At 44.5% G+C, this 24033-nt stretch overlaps 2 protein-coding genes across 2 annotated transcripts; both read left to right on the top strand.

The window, feature by feature from the left end:
* Positions 1 to 1806: 1806 nt before the first annotated feature.
* On the top strand, positions 1807 to 2745 carry LOC125425396 (olfactory receptor 11G2-like). The gene has a single exon (XM_048483006.1). It carries the CDS (start codon positions 1807 to 1809, stop codon positions 2743 to 2745), a length of 939 nt encoding a protein of 312 aa, XP_048338963.1.
* Positions 2746 to 8756: 6011 nt separating this feature from the next.
* Positions 8757 to 10946, top strand: LOC125425391 (olfactory receptor 11H4-like). Its single transcript, XM_048483003.1, is given in 3 exon segments — positions 8757 to 8786; positions 10030 to 10785; positions 10788 to 10946. Coding segments are annotated over 3 exon segments (945 nt in total).
* Positions 10947 to 24033: the final 13087 nt, after the last annotated feature.

The following is a 24033-nucleotide window of genomic DNA, read 5'->3' as shown; positions in this document are numbered from 1 at the left end:
TGCCTGTCTCTAGAATTCTGCACACACCGGTGGGATTAGAGACAGAGCATAAATCTGGTAGAGTGGAAATGTAGAAAAATTTGGAAAAGTAACAGTCACCTGTCAAACGTCAAGCACCCCACCATCGTGCACAGCACTGAGTCCAGAGAATGTGTTAGCAAAGACTTTCACCGCCGGAATCAACCGGCTATTCTGAGTTTTCTGGGCTGTTTGGCTGTGGTCTGGTGGTTTTTGGTCCTAATATTTTGCCCTCATCTATGGCTGGCATCTTCAGAGAGACATGTCACGGTAAGATGTGTTTCTGTGTCACGGAGAGAAACACATCTCACCATGATTTGCCTATGAAGAAATTAGAGGTAGGGAGAAACTTGATGATGCTGGGGCAAAGAGAACCTGACCCAGGTGAAAATAAATCAGGCGTGGATAAAGGAAAGGATAAAGGCTAAATCTTAACATAGAGACAAACTTGGAGAGAGAGAGATGATACAATTCCTCCTGATTATTGTTGCGTTTTGTTTGTTCTGTTTGATGTGCACTATTGTGTGTGCTACGTGTGCTACCGTGTCATTATGTACTTATTGATTTATGTTGCTGCTCTTGTCTCTTATTATAAGTTATTACTGCAGCAGCCTTTTATTGTTTGGTTTTGTTCTCTTGTAATTGGCTCTGTTCCCACCACACAATTCTTTTTCCATTTTTGCCTAAATGCCCCTGAAGATGCCAGTCATAGAGGTGAGCAAAACTTTTGGAGCAAAAACAACCAGATCATGGCCACACAGTCTGGAAAACTCACAACAGCCAGTCCATAGAAAGCTCTGGGAAGAGCAAGATAATCTCATCCTAAATGGTACATTGACTGAGAGGCCCACAGAAACAACAGGTTTACTAAATAAATTCAAAAGGCCTAACACATGCAAAACAATGTTTATTTATTATTTTCTTTCCATAGGTATATATCATTGCCACCAGGAATTTCATTCCAAATCCCTTTTTAATTTCTCCTACAGTAGCGTATCTGAGTTTTAAAGCAGTTTTGGAGGGCTATAGGGTCTTGATGAAGTTACTAGTTTAGGGTTCCAGGTTAAATTGAACAAATTTAAAAAATCATATAAATTCTTTAACTTAAAGGTTATGAGAAACGATTTGCAAAGAATAAAACAATCTGGGCAGTTTTATACATAATATAACATTTATACATAATATAACTGAATTCAGATCATACTGAATTCAGATCCTCTGAAGATGCCAGCCACAGATGCAGGCGAAACGTCAGGAGAGAATGCTGCTAGAACACGGCCATACAGCCCAGAAACCACACAGCACCCCAGTGATTCCGGCTGTGAAAGCCTTCGACAATATTCTTTGAGCAGTTTTATACATAATATAATATTAGGCTGCTAAGATCACACTGTCTCGGTTTCCTTCAGCCCCTTCTCATTCTTAGTTTAGCACGCATTAAATCTCTCTCTACACGAAAACCCATCGTAGTTTCTCTCCAGTATCAATCAAACACTTTGCTCTCTCATCCTTAGAGGCCATTGAAATGAATGGGATTAGACTGGAGTAATTCTCCTTAGGAGTGAACCGTTAGTGACCCAGTCAAAAGCTGTTCTTGATACTTTACCATTTATAGCTACTTAGTGGAGTAATCTTTTCTGTGGAATATTCAGATGAGACAAGAAACACAGGAAGACTTCTTCCCTTCCTAGACTAAATGGCATGGCTCTTCAGTGTTTCTCTTTCTAATCAGGAAATAATCAGGAAATAAAGACGCATCAAATGTAATTATATCTTATCTACTTCCAGATGGAGTTTGTCAATGGAAGTAGAGTTCAGGAATTCGTTTTGCTGGGATTTGAGCTTGGACAGTCGAAGCGGTACCTGCTCCTCCTCTTTTTTGGCACTCTCTACGTGTTGACGTTGGCTGAGAATATCACCATCATCACCCTGGTGGTTCTAGACACCCACCTGGCCCGGCTCCCCATGTACATCCTGCTGAGCAACTTCTCCTGGATAGAGATGTGCTACGTGAGTGCCACCGTGCCCCGGATGCTCTTCGACCTAGCTACCCTTCGTGGGATCATCTCCTTCCACAACTGCTTCATTCAGTTCTATGTCTTCTTCGCTCTTGGCAGCACCGAATGTTTCTACCTCTCAGCCATGGCCTTAGATCGGTACTTGGCCATCTGCCACCCTCTGAGATACCCACAAATCATGTCCGCCAACTCCTGCTATAGTCTTGTAGGTTCTTGTTGGATCATTGGCTTCCTGTGGTATCTTGTTCCAGCCGTTTTGATATCCAGGTTGCCCTTCTGTGGTTCCAACATCATTGACCACTTTTTATGTGACGCCGGGCCCATTCTGTCCCTCGCCTGCCCTCCGCTAGGAGCTGCCCCCATCATCAGCCAGTTTTGCTTAAATGCTTTGATTATTGGCAATATGTCCTTCGTCGCGCTCTCCTACAGCGTCGTGGTCAACACTCTAATGAAATCTGCCAGCCCAGGAAGCCGAATGAAGGCCTTCTCCACCATCTCATTCCACTTATTGGTGGTGATACTTTTCTACGGCTCGGTGGCGGGGATGTACTTAATTCCAGGCGGAGAAAACCAATCAGCGATAACGAAGGCCGTGACACTGTTCTACACGGCCGTGACACCTTTTCTTAACCCCATGATTTACTGTCTGAGGAACAATCAGGTGAAAGAAGCACTGTTTAGACTCCTGAAGAGAAAGGTGTCAGTATAAACAAAAGGGAGAGAGAGAAAAAGGAACAAACCATTCCACCATGGGGGGGTGGGGGTGGGGCAACTGTTATATCCATCTTTCCACTGTTTTTTTGGTGGCATGTACTAGTGGTTAAGTGCTTGCACTGCCACTCACACAATCAGGAGTTGAATCCCCCTGTGGGTCAGATATCCTGGCAGCTGGCTCATGGTCAACTCAGCCATCCATCCATTCCTTGGTCGGTAAATGAGTACCTAGGACAGCGGTGGCGAACCTTTGGCACTCCAGATGTTATAGACTACAATCAGACCCTGCCAGCATGGCCAATTGACCATGCTGGCAGGGGCTGATGGGAGTTGTAGTCCATAACATCTGGAGTGCCAAAGGTTCGCCACCACGGACCTAGGAGGTAAAGAATAGCCGGGGAAAGCAATGGCAAACTACCCCACAAAAACGGCTTGCCTATGAAATCACTGCTTGCAGGGGTACCCCAGGGTTGAACACGACTGAAGGGGAAACTTTACCTTTACTATGTATATATGCTAGGAAAGGTTGAAGGTAGCAGGAAAAGGGGAAGTCCCAAGATGAGATGGATTAACTCTATAAAGGAAGTAACAGTCATCCTCCTGCAAGACTCAAGCAAGGCTGTTAACAATAGGATGTTTTGGAGGACATTGATTCATGGGGTCACCCTGGGTTGGAAATGACTTGGTGGCACTTGAAACATGCACCCTACATACATAACAACTTACTTAACAACTACATAAGTGTTGTCAATTTACGGGGATCCCAGCAACGGGTTTTCAATGTCAGTAAGAAGCAGAGGTGGTTTGCCATTGCCTTCCTCTTTCTGGGTGGTCTGCCGTCCAAGTACCAATCCTGTTTAGCTTCTGAGATTGAGCTACACCATTCCACCTTCCCTCCATGGCCTGTACCAGATGCCCAACATTACAGTTTGAAACTCAGTCAAGGAAGAGCTTGTTGGTTTCTTGGCAACAACGTACCAGGATAAGGCAGGTGTTTGCTTGTGTTGAGAAACAGAGTACAACTCATGAAAAAAACATATTAAGTGAAATATTTGCCAGGCAAATACTCTGGGAGCCAACGGTAAGCAACAGCAAAATTAAATGGATGCCGTGTCCTTGTCTGTCTACTTTTTGTGTGTGTTCTTTGTAATGCAATAAAAATAATTAAATGCAAAGCGTGGTTTGATTTTGCTCTGTCATTGGCAACGACAGGCACTTTCACACATACTGAATCCACTTTCAACGTACTTTGCAATTGGAGTTTGTTGGTTAAAATAGCAAAATCCACTTGCAAGTGATCACTAAACTATAGCGTGGCCACCTCCGGGTTGGGAAATTCCTAGAGATTTTTTTTTGGGGGGGGGGGGGGGAGTCTTGGATGGGCAGGGTTTAGGGAGAGGGTGACCTAAGTGTCATATAATGCCAGAGTTCATCCTCCAGAACGGCCATTTTCTTCAAGGGAACTAGAGATCCATTGTAATGGTGGGAATCAGAAAGGCAACAATCCTACAGGGGTAGGGAACCTTTAACGCTCAAAGAGACATTTGGACCCATTTTCCATGGGAAAAGAAAACACTTGGAGCCGCAAATAATTTTTGACATTTAAAATAAAGATAACGCTATATATATATTGGGTTTTTTTACCTTTTACTCCGCTCATTCTGAAAAGCGCATTGATGCTCCCGCCCTGCTGCCTGCAGGGCGGGCAAGGATGAAGCCGGCGGCTTGGGAAGCTGGTGGATCGGGAAAGCGCCCGCCCCGCTCCAACGGGGCGGGTGAGAGGGGAAGCCCGCAGCGCGGCCCAGCCGACCGCAGGCAGTTAGAGCACCCGCCCTGCTGCCTGCAGGGCGGGCAAGGATGGGGCCGGCGGCTCAGCTCGTGGAGCCACAGTGCAAGGGCAGAAGAGCCGCATGCGTCTCTCGAGCCGCAGGTTCCCTACCCCTGTACCAGACAATGTCAAACAATGACCACTAATTTACTCAACTGATACTGGTGCCAAACAATTGTTGATTACATCTGGAGTTTCTTCACTCAGCCTTATTCCAGCTTGTGTATTTTGTTTGATTGTTGCTTTCAATTGTTGCGTGCTTTGTTTAATTGTTCTCTCGAACGGTTTTATACGTTTTAATGGTTTTGTTGGTTCATTGCCTTGATGTCACACCGCGGTAACATCAGGCAGGGGAGATCCAGATAGCGCCCCTTCCGTTTTGCTACTGCAAGAATTTGCTGCCCCCCCCCCCAAAAAAAAAAGCTTTTATAACCTTACTCAAGCTCATGCAGATTCAAAATGTCTCGGCTTCTTTCTTTTTTAAAGTGGAATCACAAAGGAAAAATCCCATCAACTGTCTGAAACACTACAGCAGCAAGGACACGCATGGGTTGCTGAATACGGCAAGTCTGACGAATGTTAGCAGGATGCTAGGTGTGCAGAGAAGCGGCAGCCACACTGAATAAAAGATAAATGTTTTATTTGGGAACCACATGTCAGAAAGGAAAGCGGACACTCTGGGCACTTTCACACATGCAGATTAATGCACTTTCAATCCACTTTCAGTGCACTTTGCAGCTGGATTTTACTGTGCAGAACAGCAAAATCCACTTGCAAATAATTGTGAAAGTGGATTGAAAGTGCATTATTCTGCATGTGCGAAAGTGGACAGAGATCGCCTGCAGTTACCTTGAAGTCTATAAAATTATGCATGGGGTAGAAAATGTTGACAGAGAGTCATTTTTCTCTCTTTCTCACAATACTAGAACCAGGGGGCATCCATTGAAAATGCTGGGGGGAAGAATTAGGACTAATAAAAGGAAACACTTCTTCACGCAACGTGTGATTGGTGTTTGGAATATGCTGCCCCAGGAGGTGGTGATGGCCACTCACCTGGATAGCTTTAAAAGGGGCTTGGACAGATTGATGGAGGAGAAGTCGATTTATGGCTACCCATCTTGATCCTCTTTGATCTGAGATTGCAAACGCCTTAGCAGACCAGGTGCTCGGGAGCAGCAGCCGCAGAAGGCCATTGCTTTCACATCCTGCATGTGAGCTCCCAAAGGCACCTGGTGGGCCACTGCGAGTAGCAGAGAGCTGGACTAGATGGACTCTGGTCTGATCCAGCTGGCTTGTTCTTATGTTCTTATGATCTTGCTAGCTATGGAAGGAGGGAGGGAGACTTCAGAGAAGAAGGAAATGAGATCTAAGAGTATCAGTCAAGGACAGACAAGAACTAAGACGAAAGGATGGAGGGGTCTCTCTCTAACCTTACAGTCCCATCTAGGCAACCCCTTGTCTCCTCCTGCTGGGTCTTCTTCTCAGTTCCTTTGCATGCTAAATATTGTCACTTCCAACAAGGAATCCTTTGGGATTCTGTCCAGGTGACTTCCAGCTGACATTTCAGCTGCCTCCACTCTCCTAGAAACATCTCCGCAAAAGTTGCAGTTCAGCCAATGTTCAAAATATCAATTTTGCTGATACCTGATGCTCTGGAGACAGGAATTCCCAGGGGCTCCAGCTTGCAGACCTGAAATATCTGACTCCGATTGCCAGTTGGTTTGTTGTGATTCAGGACTTGCCGATGAGTCTTCTGAAAAAGGTTAGTTCTTCCCCTACATTCTCCTTCTGCCCAGATTCTTCATCCTAGCCGGCCTCCCCTTACGATCCTCCCTGAACTATTGTGACCATCTGTCCTTTCAGAAGTCGAACTTGGGGACTCTAATAGGCTCCTGGGCAATCTTCCCCCTCCCGCACACTCATGCACTGATCTTTTGGCCAGAAAAGGAAATAGGAGTCTTGATTATGTCTGGAGGTTTAACATCTCCTGAAGTTTTGAAGTCTTAGGAGGGTGAGAAGAAATGCCACAAATGCATTTAAAGGTCTAATAGTTGCCATAAATTTTTGTCAGGACTGTACCACTTTACCCTGAGATCAAGCGCTTCTCCAATTAAAACAATTCTCTATATTTAGAAAAGCTGGAATCAAGGTTTGTTTAAAAAAAAGAGATACATAAGTATGACCTCTGTCAGAAGTGGTACACTCCAGGCAAAATTGTATTCCTTTGGTGGACTGTACATTGGCTGAAATGGTAATAAAGGTAAGTTTCCTTCAGTCGCAGTTCAATTCAAAATTCTTCTGCAAGCAGTGATTCTTACAGGCGCTTCATTTTTTTTGTGGGTAGTTTGCCATTGCTTTCCCCAGCTGTTCTTTATCCCCTAGCTATGAGCTAGGTCAGTGATGGTGAACCTTTTCGAGGCCAAGTGCCCAACTGCAACCCAAAACACACTTATTTATCGCAAAGTGCCAACATGGCAATTTAACCTGGAATACTGAGGCTTGAGTTTAGAAAAATGGTTGGTCTGAGGCACGGCTTTACTCGAGTAAGCTTTGGTGGTAGTTGGTGGCTTGCTTTGAAGCAAACTATGCAACTCTTCGAATACAAAATGACGCACCCTAGGAGGGCTTAATTCAGAAGGGTTTACTTCAGAGGGTTTAATTCTACTGCCGCTAAACTGCTTAATCCCAGGTAAAGGATCGCGGCTAGTTCTCGTGTGATGAAAATCAATGGGGTTTAACACAGCTTAACAGGGTTACTCTTGCTCAAGCTCTCAAAACTAGGTCTTAGGTTTAATGCTAATAATCGGTGCCCAGCGCCCAGGGGCAGCCTAGATGTGTGTGGGAGGGTGGGGCTTAATTCTGCTTGCATCGGCTCACAGAGAGGGTTTCTGAGTGCCACCTCTGGCATCTGTGCCATAGGTTCGGCCACCACTGAGCTAGGTACTCATTTCATCGACAAAGGAATGGATGGATGCATTGAGTTGACCATGAGCCAGCTTCCAGGATATCTGACCCACAGGAGCTCTCGAACTGACTGCGGTGGGAGTGGCAGTGCAAGCACTTAACCACTATGCCACACGGCTCCTCTTCGTAATATTTCAGTGTAAACAAGTGAGGTGGGCTTCTTTGAATGAAAATCATCCAGATAGAAAGGACGCTTGAATGTTTTCACATTTGAAAAGCAAACGTTTTCTTGGTGTTTCCTCTCCCGGACTCTCTTTGTATCCTCTTAATATTTCGAACTCTCTCTTGTACTACCTACCTCAACAAGATCTCTGTTGTGGGGAGGAGAGGAAGGGTGGATAGTCAGCTGCTTTGAGAGACTCTTTAAAGGCAGAGAAAAAGAGGGATATCAAAGCTGGAGTGTGTTTTTCCTGCCTGCTCCTCTTTCTGCAAATTGCTGACACACATGGGATCCCAAAGCCAAACGTTCTCCCTTCTCGCTCTTTCCTGAACACAGATGCCCAGCCACACGCAAAAGCTCAGCATGAGCCTTCTGCTGTGCCCTGCATGGGGTAGATGGTGTTCTCTTTTCTTTTATAGACCCATAGGATATAAGTGTCCTGAACTAGATGGCCCAGGATAGCTCAATCTCATCAGATTTCAGAAGCTAAGCAGGGTTGGCCCGGTTAGTATTTCCAATGGAAACCACTAAGGAAGTCGAATTGTTACAGAGGCAGGCAATGGCAAAATCACCTCTAGTTGCTTGTCTTGAGAACCTCTACTGGTCACCTAAGCTTCAGCTTTGACTTGATCACACACACACATGTATACACGCTAATGCTGACAGCAGCTTCAGGGGCACGCTCACCAAAATGTGGGTACCACTACGAGCCAAACCTCCCCCAACTCCCCATGGTAGTCCTTTTTTAATATTAAAGAAAAAATGTCCTCTGTGTCCAATCATAAATTGCCTATGACATGTCATTTGACTGTCTGTCCACTAACAGTTTATGATGTGGTGTGGGTGGATATTCCATAGTCTGAGTGCCACCACAGAAAAAAAGACCTTGCCTTTGCAAATGGAATAGCTTATCAGTTTTGGATCTAAAGCAACTTTTGTCCTAACAAAACTCATATAAATCGGTCCAAAGATGACTGGATACCTGGAGAGATGGTATTTCCCTCCAACACCAATCTGTTTGTATTCTAGATCCAGTGTTAAGGAATTATGACCGATGCTGTCCTTCAATCAGTCCAAACATATGGTAAGACACATTGTTAAATTATTGTCCAGTTCTTGCTCCTGAACGTTGATCGTAAAGGTAGGGTGTGTAGCATTGTGTTTTGAGGGATTGGGTATGTTTAGTCTGGAGAGCAGAAGGTTGGCTGGACACATGATAGCCGCACATCTGAAGGGATGTCAGTTGAAGAGGGAGCAAGCTTGTTTTCTGCTGCCTAGAGACTAGACCAGGGAGTCATGGGTTCAAGATGCAGGAAAAGAGATTCCACTCAAACATCAGGAAAACTTCCTGACAGTAAGGGCTGTTAAGACAGTGGAATGCACTACCTCAGAGAGTGGTAGAGTCTCCTTTGGAGGTTTTCAACAGAGACAGATGGCCATCTGTCAGGAGTGCTTGGCCTGTGCATTCCTGGATGGCAGGGGCTTGGACTTGATGGCCTCTGTGGTCTCTTCCAACTCTATGGTTCTATGTAAAGAACTGTCCCTGTTTCTAGGCTACCTGATAGCCCATCTGACCCAGCATCTTGTTTCCAACAGATGTCTCCATGAACACAGGATTAGTATAACAACATTCCCCCTGTTCTATGCCTCTGGCAGCTAGAATTCAGAGTATAATGCCTGTGGACATGGAAACACCCTTGCTGCATCAAGGATCATAATTATGTCTTCCTCCCTCCTTGAACTCTGACCACTGAATCCGGCTGAAAGCTGGCGCATTACCTATCTATATTCAGGACAGGGATGGAGAGAACCCTAGAAAAAAGTCACTGACTTTAGCTTTCCAAACTTCAAGGAGTTCACCAGAGGTGAGATCCAGCAGAGTTCTCCCACAGGTTCCTCGAGAGTAGATTACCGATATTTACGTATTGCCGAAGGTTACTAATTAGTGAGGATTTTGCCGCGTGATTTTGGCCTTAGTTACACCCTCCTCTCAGCAGTAGTGCTTGCAGAACTTCAGAAGCAGTCCGTCCCAAGCAGGAGGTGCACGGCGTGCGGCAGCCTTCCGCGCCTAGTGCATTCGCTTCCGCCCAAGGACCGAGAGCAGCAGCTCGGCACCAGTCACAGCCCCGCAACCCCAGGAATGCCACTTGTCCACGGAATGCCCGGTACGCCCGTCGCCCGTCATGCCCCGCCCATCCCCATTGGCACTACGCCACAGTTTGAATCCCACCACCATGGGAACCTGTTACTAAAATTTTTGGATCCCACTACTGGGCTTCACCATGCCTTTTGGAAGCTAATCATTTTCCTCTCTGTGCCCGTTACAGCAACGGGACAACCAGCCATTGGACCCAGTGAACACTACCAACAGGATTACAGAATTTGTCCTCTTGGGCTTCCTAAACCTCTCACCTCTCTTCCGCCTGGTCCTGGCCTCTCTGCTGTCCATCGGCTACACCTTCACCCTCGTGGGAAACTTCTGCATCGTATGGGCCATTCTCCGGGACTCTTGCCTCAGCTGCCGGCCCATGTACATCCTCCTGGGGAACTTCTCCGGGCTGGAGATGTGTTATGTAACAACCACAGTGCCACGGATGCTGCTGGATTTGACCTCTCCCTCTCCGGGAACCATCTCCTTCCGTGCCTGTTTCCTCCAATTCTACTTCTTCTTTTCTATGGGAACCACCGAGAGCTTCCTCCTGGCCGCCATGGCCTTGGACCGGTACTTGGCCATCTGCCACCCACTCCGTTACCCAGTGCTCATGTCTCAGAGGTTTTGCTACTTGCTAGCTGCTTCCTGTTGGCTCTCTGGCTTCCTGTGGTTCCTGACACCCGTCGCTTTGATCTCCCAGCTCTGCTTCTGCGGCCCCAACGTTCTCAACCATTTCCTCTGCGACCCAGGCCCTCTGCTGTCCTTGTCCTGCACGCCGGCACCTCGCACAGAAACGACCTTCTACAGCCTGAGGCTTTCGATTGCCATTTTTCCGGAACGTTCCCTTCTTCATGCGTTGTGCTCCTACACTGCAGTTTCTGCTGCTGGTCCGTGGCAAAGGTGGCCTTTCTGCTGCGGCGGGAGGCAAAAGCTGGCTTCTCCACTTGCAGCTCACACTTGGCCGTGGTGAGCCTTTTCTACGGGTCCATCATGGCCACCTACGTAGTCCCTGAAGCTTCGGGAAGCAGCAGCAAGGTGGTGACCTGCATCTATGCCCTGATGACCCCTTTGCTCAACCCACTTATCTTATAGCTTACTGAGTGAACAAAAGAGATGAAAGAGAGCCTTTGAGAAAGACTTCAGGGGAAACAGAGGCTCGCTGATCTTGAGTCTGGGACAGCTTTGAAGTAAGGAGATCAGGGCCTTTCCCCAGTAGAAAAAGTGAGGCTACTGGGGGCCACTCTCCCACATACACACACACCTCAATCCCCCCCCCCCTAAAATTCAAAAGCACACAAACAATATTAGAACTATACTCTAGTGGTACCTTTTTCTAGCTTTGGCACCCCAGAGATGTGCTGTACAGCCCTTAACGCCTTTGCTCCCACCAACCTTGTGGTGAAAATTGCTGAATGAAGTGATGTATTTTGGATGCGGGTCAGCGCAATTATGTTTATATAAGGTGCCAAAAAAAAGTACCAGTTCGGGATATTGTATTATAATTTTTTAATCGTAGAGTCATTATGGTTTCAAGATTCCGCTAGAGTTTCCTAACAACTTTTCCCTTTTATGAAAAAGTTAATATATACTCCTTCCCTCGGGCCCTATTGTTGTAAAGCAACTAGTTTATGTTGCTCTTCAAATCTCCAAATTCAGGCAAAGAGCCGGCCACCTCAGGATACTCAACATTCCAGGAATCCCACCAGAATTAAAACCAGGAAGAGAGGGAGAAGCCATCTGTGGCATCATTAACTACTGCCTGTGTTTCGGAACTTTCTTAGCTTGTTTTCTGTGGGATCCCCATTTGACAGGAACCAATTAAGATAAATGGAGCTGGCTGCAACATTTGCTGAGCTTGGGCAACTAGGTGACAGATCGGCAGTTTTAACGCTTAGAGTCAAGGAAGGTCACTGGAAGGAGTGAGCCCTGAAGTAGTTCTTTAGCAGGGAGGGCAGAATTTGTATCTCTGTGAAGTTCTAGTAGGATGATAGTGGGCTGAATCACGGCTCAAATTTAGCGATGGGGGTCTTTGAAGCCTATGGGGGGAAGCCTGAAATGGCCCAAAAAGGAGAAGAGTTCCTCCCTGGAAAAGTGGTGGTGAAAGAATTCAGCCCTAGAAATTCACAGAATTTCTTCTGTGTACAGCTTGGATAAAAAAAGTTCTCTGTATAGGAAGTCGGAAACCTCTAGACATTAGCAAACAGTGGAAGGGAGGCTAGCTGGTATAGCCCCCCTCCCATCTTTGTTTGTTTACATCTTTTATTGATGGAGTCAGCAGTCTTCCCATTTAGGGAGGGTTTTACCCCAAAATATGGGTTTGCTAGGCCAAGTGATTTGGATTTTAAACTTGTATTAAATCCACTGTTTTAAATGGGGGAGCTAGTAATTTATTTTATATTGGATGCTTAATTGTTTAGTTTTTTTGATTGTACTTGAGTCCAAGCTTGTGATTAAACTTATGCATTGCATGCGCCGCTTCAGGAAATTCTTCGAGGATAGAGTGGGTTATAAAAGCTAAACAATAAATAGACATAGATAGACTCAGATAAGATAGATAGATAGATAGATAGATAGATAGATAGATAGATAGATAGAGAGAGAGAGAGAGAGAGAGAGATAGAGAGAGAGAGAGAGAGAGAGAGAGAGATAGAGAGATAGAGAGATAGATAGATAGATAGATAGATAGATAGATAGATAGATAGATAGATAGATAGATAGATAGATAGATAGATAGATAGATAGATAGATAGATAGATAGATAGATAGATAGATAGATAGATAGATAGATAGATAGATAGATAGATAGATAGATAGATAGATAGATAGATAGATAGATAGTGGGGAAGGACACACAAAATTAGTATAATGTGTAGAAGCAAAGGGACAAGGGGCAGGTCTTGCAAGGGGGAGCCCCTGTATGCTTTGAAGACTCTTAGCACTTCTTGGCTGTTCTGCTCCCAGGCATTTCAGTATTATCTTCCATTCCCACACCATTATAACACAGAAGCAAAGCTCAGTTTAGGTGGAACATCACGGCTTGATTTTAAAATGTGTCAGCGTTCATATAAACAGTGACAGAGGGAGACTCAGATTTTGGCCAAACTACACCTTACATGCAATTCTGTGTGTCACTATATCCCAACTTACTTAAACGTTGAACAGAAAATTGGATAGTGACTACTTAGGGAGGTGGTAAGCTCCCTCTCACTGGCAGTCTTTAAGCAGCAGCTGAGCAAATGCTTGCCAGTGATATTTTAAGCTTTGAGATGGCCTGTATGACCCCTTCCAACTTGTATAATACTATGGATAAGTGTGGTGCCTCCTTACAGTCCTGGTGTTGCTGCTAAAAGCATGGTAGTGCACAGAGAATATTTGAAACTGCTGCCTTTGGCCTTGAGTGTGTTTCTTCTTGAAGGAACAGTCTAGCATATTCCTAAATGATCATGTTCAAAAGTCCAGAATGTAGAGCTGGAAAAGCTTCCTGCCTTCTGGCCATCACGATCTCTAAATTGCTTGGTTGACCTTGCTCGTTTCCCCACTTACCATCTGCTGCACGCTACTCTCGCATGAAGTTGGCAGAAGGCGAGGTCCCCAGCACTCCCCCACTACAGAGGCGTGGGCGACAAGCGCCGGCCACGCCCGCCGTTTCAAGCGTTCTCGCACCCCCTTATCCAGCGCAGCGTCATTTACCTGGCAGCTCCTCAAAGTAGCAGTAGCGCCTTTTGATGACCAGCGAAATGCCGTGGGGAAGCCCGAGGCGATGCATGAAATGACGAAAGTGCTGAAGGAGTAAGCGGCGCGCCAGCAGCAAAGGGGTGGATTGAGGTAAGTGGGGAAATGACCCTTGACTTGGAAGAATTCTTCAAATGTTGGATGCTGCAAAACATAATTTTCCACCATGGCAGCCCACAAGGTCCCTAAAAGATTGTAAATGTTGTCCTCACCGTTTTTGTGAGGCTGGACCTAAGTAGGGGCATAAAGTTTAGGGGTTAAGCATCAGATGTCTGAGCTAGGTAGAGTATAGTTTCCTCATCTATGCTCGGTCAAAATCCGTGTAGTGGAGCAATCCCTAACTTTTCCCCTCCCTCAGGTTTTTCTTAGTACAAAGACACTTAAAGACACTTAAGACACTTAAAGACAGGTTGTTTACCTCTCGGTATGAGCTGCCTTCTCCCCATACATTAAGCCCACTATTTTAGAGTCCAGAACATTTTGCTTCCACGGGTTGTTGTTGGCAAACTCTGAAACACCCTTCTGCACACGCATAAAAATAATGCATTTTCAAACTACTTTCACAACTGTTTTACTTGTAGTGGATTTTGCCATTCCGCACAGCTTCAAAGAGCACTGAAAGCAGTTTGAAAGTGCATTATTCTGCATGTGCGGAAGGAGCCTTTGTGAAGGCTGGAAAAATGAAGACAACTGTTGTGACTTTTGACTGCTTGCCTTAAGTGTTCTGTTAACCTCCAGCCATCAGAAGAGTTGTACTGATTTTGTAAGGTTGCATTCTGCTTGGGAGCAGGGCTACAATGGGAATGCTTTGGACTTAAGTGGAATTGAGCACCACTTGTAGCAAAGGTGTCATCGCTTACAAGTAAAACACTGGGACAGGACCAAAATATGATTTTGGATCAAATCTTTTTTTGGAGGAGGAGGGGGGTGTATGGCTTTCCAATTACCATTTTTGTTGTCCACTAATGAAAGAGCAGTAGTTCACCTGTGGGGTAGAAGGGTAGCTTGGGGAGAAGAGACCACCAGCACAGAAAAAAATATTGATTCACTAATTTGTTTGAGTCTTCTCCACCCACCCCCATTAGTTTTTTTAGTCTTCTCCATTCCCCCCCCCCCCTTAGTTTTTTTTTTTAGCAATTCTGGCAAATTAGGAGGAAGAGTTTGGATGGGATTTGTATTATTTTGGGGTTGCCGTCTTGCTTTACAGACGAAAATTTGCCTCAAGAATAGGTAAGGCTGTTTGACAGGAGCAGAAAGCAAAAGGCAGCAATGTGTCCAGGTACTTTCGATTTCCATCTCTCCAGTGAACTGTTTCTTTGGAAGGATTTTAACCGATTCCATGGAACATCTACTTTTGATTACTACTACATATAAATAATGGAGAAGGGAAGCAAAAAGTGACATTAAAAACGCAATGATAGTTTACATTTAGCACAAGATTCCATTTTATTTTTTATTCTGAGAATCAGCCCATTTATTCAAAAAGACATGATTGTACCTCCAAAAAGATTTAATTAATGGCATGTGGAAGCATTGGTAATGCAAACATTCAGTGTGGCCTCACCCAAGAACAGCCCTATGCCCCACCTAATGCATGCAGGGGTTTACGATGAGAGGATCTTGACAATCTTACTAATTTAGATCGCACTTTTTGGCAATAGGTGTGCTAGAAGATGGCAAAGGAACATCTGTGGGTGGAGTGGAGCTATTTGTAATCTTCATATCACGGCAGAACAAAACAGCCTCCTTTCCAAAGCCCAGGTGGTACTGCCATATGTACAACTGGCTTTTCGGCTGCAGGGTGACATTAATGCTTTCTTCTGTCTCGGTGACGTCACTCCAGTTTTCCTCTGTGGTGTTGACAGAGCGTCCACCATATTCAGGAGAGAGGGAGAACTGGAATTGGACAATGGCTTCAATGATGGGTCCTGCCTGGATTGAGGCACTCATCTGAATCTTCCATGAATGCTCCATAGTATTTATTTTCTTCTTGTCGTACCCCATCTTCTTAGTGATCTTCTTGTTCCACACGATGGGAGTGTCGGAGTCATTGGAGATGGTCTTGATTGCCTCCCATCTAGCAAAAGCTGGACCTTCAATGACAGCCAGCCCTCCAGGAATAAAAGGGGCCACAGTTTCACGGAAGGAAAGTATAGCAACATTAAGGTTTTCATTTATGTTGGTGCACCTATAGTATTGCATGCCCCATTCATCTATGGGTTTTACAAAGTAGAAGTTAAGCTTAGTACCCCAATAATAAAGGCCAACATTGCATTCTGGGTGAAGGGTACAGTCAACTAAATTTCTAGCTGTATCCAATTCAGCGACCCTACGGTAAAAGCCTTTGTTTTGGAAAATAATGTAGAAGTCACCCTGGGAAGACAGATAATGATCTCCTCCGCGGCAGTTTGGATGGAGGCTGTAAATGTCAGCATCGTCATCCTTGGTCATGTTAGTAACACGGCGATAGTGGTTTCCTTTGATGATATAGAAATGACCATCCTGATCAGCTAAGTAGTGGTCTCCACCCTGACAAGCTTTGTGGAGCTGGAACAGTTCCAGGTCATCGCCATCTCTGAAACTGGTTGACTTCATATAGCAGCCCAGGTCAGAGCGGACAATGTAGTAATCATTATCCACTCCACAGAAATCAGCTCCTGGTGCTTTGCTCTTGGGGAGTATTTGAGGCATGTTTGATCCTAGGAAACAAAAACATAATAATTATATCACAGTGATACACAAGAGGAATCATTAACAGCTGTTCTGGTTTGTGGAAAAACAGATGATTGCAGCAAGAAAAATTGAAGAGTTGGGTTTTATAACCCATTTTTCTCTTCCTTTAAGGAGACTCAAAGAGGCCTACAAGCTCCTTCCTTTCCTCTCCCCACAACAGACACCCTGTGAGGTAGGTGGGGCTGAGAGCGTTCTGAGCAAACTGTGACTAATCCATGGTCACCCAGAAGGCTACATGTGGAATAGTGGAGAAACAAATCCAGCTAACCAGATTAGAGACTGCTGCTCTTAACCACTACAACAACATGTTTGTAGACTTCCGGTTTGGCGGTTGGTGTGAACGGGCGGGCGTGTGCGCGCTCCGCTGAATTCCTCTGTTTTTGGCGGAGGAGCAAGGGTGCTTCGGGCAAGAGGGTGCTTTGGGAGGGCTCTAGGGGACCCCCTGGAAAGAAGGGGTCTGAGGACAGCGTGTCTTCGGAGAGCCTCTGCTGGCGTTCCAAGCCCACAGAGAACTAACAGCAGAGAAGAACCGTGGCATCAGCGGGCAGAGGGAGGAGCCGAGGCGGCGGAGCAGCGGCTGCAAAGCAGGCTACTGCAGTTACTAAAGAGAGGAATGGCTGCGTCTATGACACCATCCAAAGTTTTTTTTTAAAAAAACGCAAGTAACTAGCAATAAATAAATCCAACCAAATAAATAAGAAAGTTCAGAAAGAGAGTGAGCGGAGGCACGGAAGGAGGAGGAATGTACCAAATGAGCTAAAAAGAGAGCCAGAGGTGGTAAACAGCGGCTTTGAAAGAAGGTGGGGTCAATCCCCCTTCCTAAAATGAGGAGTACAGTATTTTATGTACGGGATTAAGACCATATTGAATATCAAAGGAAAGGAGAAAAACTCTGTTTAGTGTAATGTGCAGGGAGTGGACTTTGACATAACTTTAATATTTAAAGGGACAGTAGCAGACCTGTAAGCTTGATTAGAGGAGTGCTTGAAGGTATACCAAGAATGTCAAAAGACTTGAGGAAAAACAGTGTACCAGATAAATTGGAGAGAATTGAAGTAGACAAAATAGATCAGATGATGGAAATGTTGAAAAACATGAAGAAAGATACCAACTCAAGATTTAATGGTATGGAAGATAAACTTACCACCTTGAATGAGAATTATAGCAAAATGAACTCAAATTGTGATAAAATGGTAAATGAACTGTGTTATGTCTCAAAGAATCAGGAGTCGGAGGAACAAAACATGGTGCTTTATTTCAAAGCTGCTACTCACACATAGCCTAAAATCACTCTGCAGCTGTGCTCAATATAACACACCTACTGATTACCAATTCCAGTGCAACAGCTGCAGACTCTTAAAACAATACAGTACCTCACAATCAATACAATACATTACACCCCTTCCCCCTAACTCCTGTAATAATCTGGTGGGATTCTCTTTCGCTGAGATCGTCTCAGCTCCCGCTCTGGCTCCTGAGTCTGTGTTTGTTCCTGGTTCTGCAAAACAATTGGACCCTTTGCTGTTTCCTTATCCTGCATCTCCATCTGTGCCCTTAACGCCCCAGGTTCCTCTGGGACAATTGGACTATTTACTGCTTCCTCATCCTGCAGCTCCATCTGCCCCCTTAACGCCCTAGATTCGAGGACCTGGGGTTCCTGCTCTACTGTTGGACCTGGCCCTCTCTTCCTCACTTGGTCACTTTGACGGTGCGTCACCCGCCCCTCTTCAGTTTCCACCCTATAAGACAAGGGCCCTGTCGGCTGCCTCACAACTGCTGGGACCCAACATGGACCTGCTCCATAATTTCAGACATACACCGTATCATCCCTATCAAATGTCCGAGGTGCTTTCAACACCTGATCTTCTTTCCGTGGACGATCATCAACTGAATCCGGGATGCATTGGTCCAGCAACGTTAATAAGTTTCCGATTCATTAGCAACTCCGCGAGGACTCACTCCCGGTGGCTGTGCACGGTGTTATGTGCTGTGTTAACAAAAAATTCGCCAACCGGCGGTGCCAATCCCCCTCTACTATTAAGCTGCAATGCATCCTTCGTTATGCAGCACCATCCTTTCTGCCTGCCCATTCGTAGCGGATGAAAAGGGGCCGAGGTACCTGGCGAATAACACCATTGGCCAGGAATACTCTAAACTCCTTGGATACAAACGCTGTCCCATTATCCGATACCACCGTATCCGGGAGGCCATGGGTTGCAAATAACTTACGCCAGTGCCCTAATAACTGTTTGTGATGTCATTGACATTACTGGCACTACTTCTAGCCATTTGGAATATGAGTCCACTACGATGAGAAACACCTGGCCTTGGAAAGGCCCTGCAAAATCAATATGTACCCTTGACCACGGTCTTTTTGTGGACTCCCATTGATAGGTAGGGGCCTGAGGTGGGGCAGGTCGCGTTATCTGACACTCCCTGCACCTGGCCACCCACTCTTCTATTTCACTATCCATCTTTGGCCACCACACATAACTCCGGGCCAATGCCTTCATTCTCACTATTCCGGGGTGCCCTACATGTAAGGCCTCCAGCACCCTAATCCTTAAAGCTGCTGGGATCACTACTCTATTTCCCCACAGTAAGCACCCCTTGTGGACAGATATCTCGTGCTTTGCCTCATTCCAAATGGTCTGAATTTTTCCTCTAACTTACCCAATGGCCAACCCTTCCATGCCCAATTCAAAACCTGGGCAAGCACTGGGTCCTTAGCTGACCTTTCTGCTATTTCTGCCGCTTGCACTGGAGGCTCTGATAACGATTCCAACATCAAAACCTCAAAGTGGGAATGATCTTCCTCCTCCCTTTGTACTGGCAAGTGACTCAACGCATCTACATGACCAATTTTCTTTCCCGACTGGTGCTGCAAGACATAATAATATGCATTCAGGAACATTGCCACCGCAGCATTCTAGGGGACAATATCTGTGGTGTCTGGCGCTCTGAGGAAAATAATCCCAACAGCGGCTTATGGTCTGTAACAATCATAAATGGTCGCCCATACACGTAATCATGAAACTTCTTAACCCCAGCCACTATTGCTAATGCCTCCTTATCAATTTGCGCGTAATTTCGCTCCGTTGTAGACAACGTCCTAGAATAATACGCAATTGGAGCTTCCCGCATATCCTCCAATTGATGGCTCAACACTGCTCCAACTCCATACGGGGAGGCATCACACGTCAAAATTAATGGCTTCCTCTCATCAAAATGAACCAATACACTTTCTGATGACAACAATCGTTTGACATCTCGGAATGCCTTCTCATGCTGACTTGTCCACTGCCACACTGCCCGTTTATCTAATAAACGGTGCAGTGGCTCTGCCATTGTGGCCTTATGCTTTAAGAATGAATGGTAAAAATTTAGCAATCCCAAAAATGCCTGTAACTCTTGCTTTGACTGTGGTGCTGGGGCATCCTGGATGGCCCTCACCTTTGCTGATGTCGGGTGGATTCCCCTTGCATCTACCATGTATCCCAAAAACTCTACTTGCGCTACTCCAAACACGCATTTAACGCGCAACCCTACATCTGAGAAGCACTGCAGTACTTTCCGTACCCGTGTCATCAGTTCCTCCTCAGTTGCACCATCAAAATATGGTATGACTCCCGGCAAGTTTCTTAATATTTCTTCCATCAAGCTCTGGAATATCCCAGGAGCTACGCTCACTCCAAATTGCAGCCGCTTTACTCTGAATGCCCCCCTGTGAGTCACTATCGTCTGGGCTTCTGCAGTGGCATCATCCACTTCCAGCTGTTGGTATGCCTGCGTTAGATCTAATTTTGCAAAAACCTTTCCCCCTGCCAATGTTGCTAACAACTGACTGACAACTGGCACTGGGATTACGGATGTTTCTGCAATGCCTTGTTAATTGTGCGCTATAATCCAGCACAAATGCGCACATCCCCATTGGCCTTCAAGGTCACAATTGAGTTTCCCATTTTGCATTTTACCACTGGCTCCAATATTCCCTGTTCCAATAACCGATCTAGTTCTGCATCCACTTTAGAGCGCAAAGCAAATGGAATACGCCGTGATTTTAGATGTATTAAGGGTACTAAAGGATCAAGATGCAATGATCTCGGTGGACCCTTATCCTGCCCCCGTCCCCCAGCAAACCCTCTCTTAAATTCTCCCACTAAGCACCTCCCATGTCAACTTGCTAACCTCATGAATTCCAGTAATTACAATTCCCAGCCTCCCAAACCAGTCCAACCCCAATAGGCTCGTCCGCCTTCCTTCCACTATTAACAATTTCAAACATCCATCAAACATATGATATTTCACATGGACATTACACATGCCAAACACAGGTACTCTATGTCCTTGATAATCCGTAAGTGGTAAGTCACAAGATTGAATGTCCAAATCATCCTGTGGGCAAAATGTTTTATAAGTGTCCCATGAAACGATGGAGAATGCTGACCCAGAATCCACTTCCATCACACAAGGGACATCCTGGATCTTCACAGTCACCGACAACTTACGCTGGATCTCGGGTTGCACGTGGTTAATTACATCAGCTGCGTAAACACCATCACACTGCTCATGTGGGGGTTGGCCAGTCAAGCCAGCTACATGGGGACAGCAAGGTGCATCCACAGAGTGTGTAGCAGATGAGCTGGGAACATGTCTTCTTGGTCCCTGATGCCTTTTTTTCTCTGCACACTCTCCCAATATGCCCCCAACGTTTACAACAGAAACATTGTGCCTCTTTAAATTTACACCTTTCTCTCTCATGGGGCCCACCACAACTCATACATTTCTCTGTTAACATCCTCCCCTCTGTTGTGGTGGTCTTCCATCTTCATTACACCATGCTGCAGTCTCTGAATTTCACCATTACCCGGGTCTACAGTCCCACTGCCAGCTGTTTGCAATCTCTGTGGGCTCCTGGCTTGTCGCACCTCCCGAGTAGAGGCTGCAGCAAGTTCAAAATTCAAGGCTTCTTGGTATGCCATTTGAAAAGTCAAGTCTGTCTTTGCCAGCAGCAACTTTTGCAATGGTTCCTCTCTCAGAGCCACAGACCAGGCGATCCCTTAACATTTCTTCCAAATTGGAGAAATTACATTGTTGTGCCAACCGCCGTAAGACTGCAACATAATCTGCAATGCTTTCAGTCCCCTCCTGATCACGTTTATAAAAAAACACTCTGTCTAGCTATTTCTGACGGTTGGGGAATGGAATGGTTCCTTAATGCAGTCAGTATCTCTACAAGCGGTGTTGCTGATAAGTCTCTTGGCGCTATCAATGCTGAGGCGAGGTCAAACACCCCTTCACCACAGAGGCTCAAAAAACACGGCTCTTTTCCTTTCTGGGTCTGTTATGCCATTTGCCAGAAGATAAAATTCCAATCGGGCCTCATAACTCTGCCACTTCAAAGGAAACTCCAAATTAAACTGTTCCATCTGCCCTAGAAAAGCCATAAATTGCTCACATTCCTTGCTTCCCAAAAACTTGCTAGACACGTCATAAGGTAAACCTCCTCGCCAATATGTTATGTCCAAAAGGATCAGTACTCGGAGGAACAAAACATGGTGCTTTATTTCAAAGCTGCTACTCACACATAGCCTAAAATCACTCTGCAGCTGTGCTCAATATAACACACCTACTGATTACCAATTCCAGTGCAACAGCTGCAGACTCTTAAAACAATACAGTACCTCACAATCAATACAATACATTACAAACTGAGTGTTCTTAAAGAAGAAATGAAATATTTAAAAGGAATTGATTTGAAGGTGGGAAGAACATAAGGAAATGGAAGAAGAAATAAATAATCTGAGAATGAATTGGCAGGATAAAGAAGGAGTGATTAACAGGATGAAAGACCAAATGTTATTAATGGAGATACAAAGGAAAGAAAAGATACTGAGATTTAGAGGAGTTATCGAAAGAGAAAGAGAGAATGTAAAAGAGATGATTATTAGTAATGTGGCAAAATATGGACGAAGTGATTGAAGACAATATTGAAAGGGTAATAAGACTGAATTATAAGGGAAAGGAAGGAAGGTCACATGAACATGACATATTAGTCTTTTTTTCAAGAAAAAGAACACGAGATGAAATACTGATCAAGAATTCAAAGAGGAAAATGCAAATAGAAAAGAAAGAAATACTAACTTTGAAGGAAATTCCAGCAGAAATAATAAATAGGAGGAAAAATATGATCAACTAACAAAGTTTTTGAGAGAAAACCGTATAAGGTTCAGATGGGATCCTCTGGAAGGCCTAATGGTATTTCATCATTCAAAGAGAGTCAAAATTGCAAATGAACAGCAGGCTCTGGACTGCCTGAAAAAACTGAAAAAGGATCTTAAAGATTCGTATAAGGCACAGATACAAAGGTTAAATTAGTTTCAATATTATTTATTTATTTATTTATTCATTTATCTGGTAAAAATATCTGAGGTTAAGATAATTTCATGGAATATAAATGGAGCTAATGCTCCACAAAAAAGGAAAAAATATTTCATTATTTAAAGAAGCAAAAATTTGACTTTGTGTGTTTGCAGGAAACTCATATAAAAAAGGGAACGAACAGTACTTACAAAATAAGAAGCTGGGAATGCACTTTATTTCCGCAAATAAGAAAAAAAAAGAAAGGGTAGTAATATATGTTAAAGACTATTATAACCCTAAAGAAATAATAAATGATGAAGAAGGCAGATATATTGCAGTGGAAGTGGACTGGTTTGGAGAAAGATTATTGTTGGTTGGGGTATATGCTCCAAATGAAAAGAAAGGAGTGTTCTTTAAACATTTGGCTGATAAATTAATGGGTTATGAGAATATGTGCTTAATGGGAGACTGGAATGGCATAATGTCACTACAAATGGATAAAAAATTTACAGGTAAAAAGAAAAAGATCAGAGGGAAGTTACCAGAAACCTTCTTTGCCATGAAAGAAAATTTGGCTATTGAAGACATTTGGAGAGTACATAATGGTAAAGCAAGGGAGTATACTTATGCATCTGATTTTTTTAAATCATTGCACGGTTGGATATGATCATGGGAACAAAGAAATTAAATGTCTTAACTAAAAAGATTGAATTTTACCAAAATGGTTGTCGGATCATAATGCACTATCATGGACATTAAGAAGAGGGAAAATACATAGACAATGGAGGTTAAACGAATACTTACTAAAAACGTAAGTCTAGAGTTGGGGGGAAAGGAATTGGAACTTTTTATAAAAGAAAATTTGACAGGAGAAGTAGGGGTAGACATTGTATGGGAAACATGCAAAGCATATAAGAGGGTAATTTTTATGAGAGAAGGGAATAGATGGAAAAAAGAAAGAGTAAAAAAGGAGAAAGAATTGCAAGAAAAAATGAAAGAGTGGGAAGAAAAAATCCAGAATGATCCAAAGAATAAACAATTAAAAACAGAACTCAATAATTTGCAAAATCAAATGAATATGATAGTGATAAATGACATGGAGAAAAAATTAAAATATGCCAATTTAAATAAGTTTGAAAATGCAAACAAACCAGGGCAGTGGCTTGCAGGGACGTGGAGGAGGAGTCAGACAGCCAGCCAGCCCTCCCGTTCTCCCAGGACGGGAATCAGCAGGGGTTTCGAGGAAGGATGACGTTTAAGACAAGAAAAGCAAAAAAGAAGAAGAATACTATTAAAGGAAGGGGAAAATAGTTTTACAAAACAATCTGAAATAATAAGAAAATTTATGGAA

This window comes from Sphaerodactylus townsendi, unplaced genomic scaffold (genome assembly GCF_021028975.2).
Source record: "Sphaerodactylus townsendi isolate TG3544 unplaced genomic scaffold, MPM_Stown_v2.3 scaffold_38, whole genome shotgun sequence".
NCBI classification, from domain to species: Eukaryota; Metazoa; Chordata; class Lepidosauria; order Squamata; family Sphaerodactylidae; genus Sphaerodactylus; species Sphaerodactylus townsendi.
The sequence above is the reverse complement of the archived record's forward strand: the minus strand, read 5'-3'. Positions and strand labels throughout refer to the sequence as shown.

Coding starts and splice junctions, on each gene's coding strand:
- LOC125425396 (XM_048483006.1), top strand. CDS start 1,807: ATGGAGTTTGTCAATGGAAGTAGAGTTCAGGAATTCGTTTTGCTGGGA.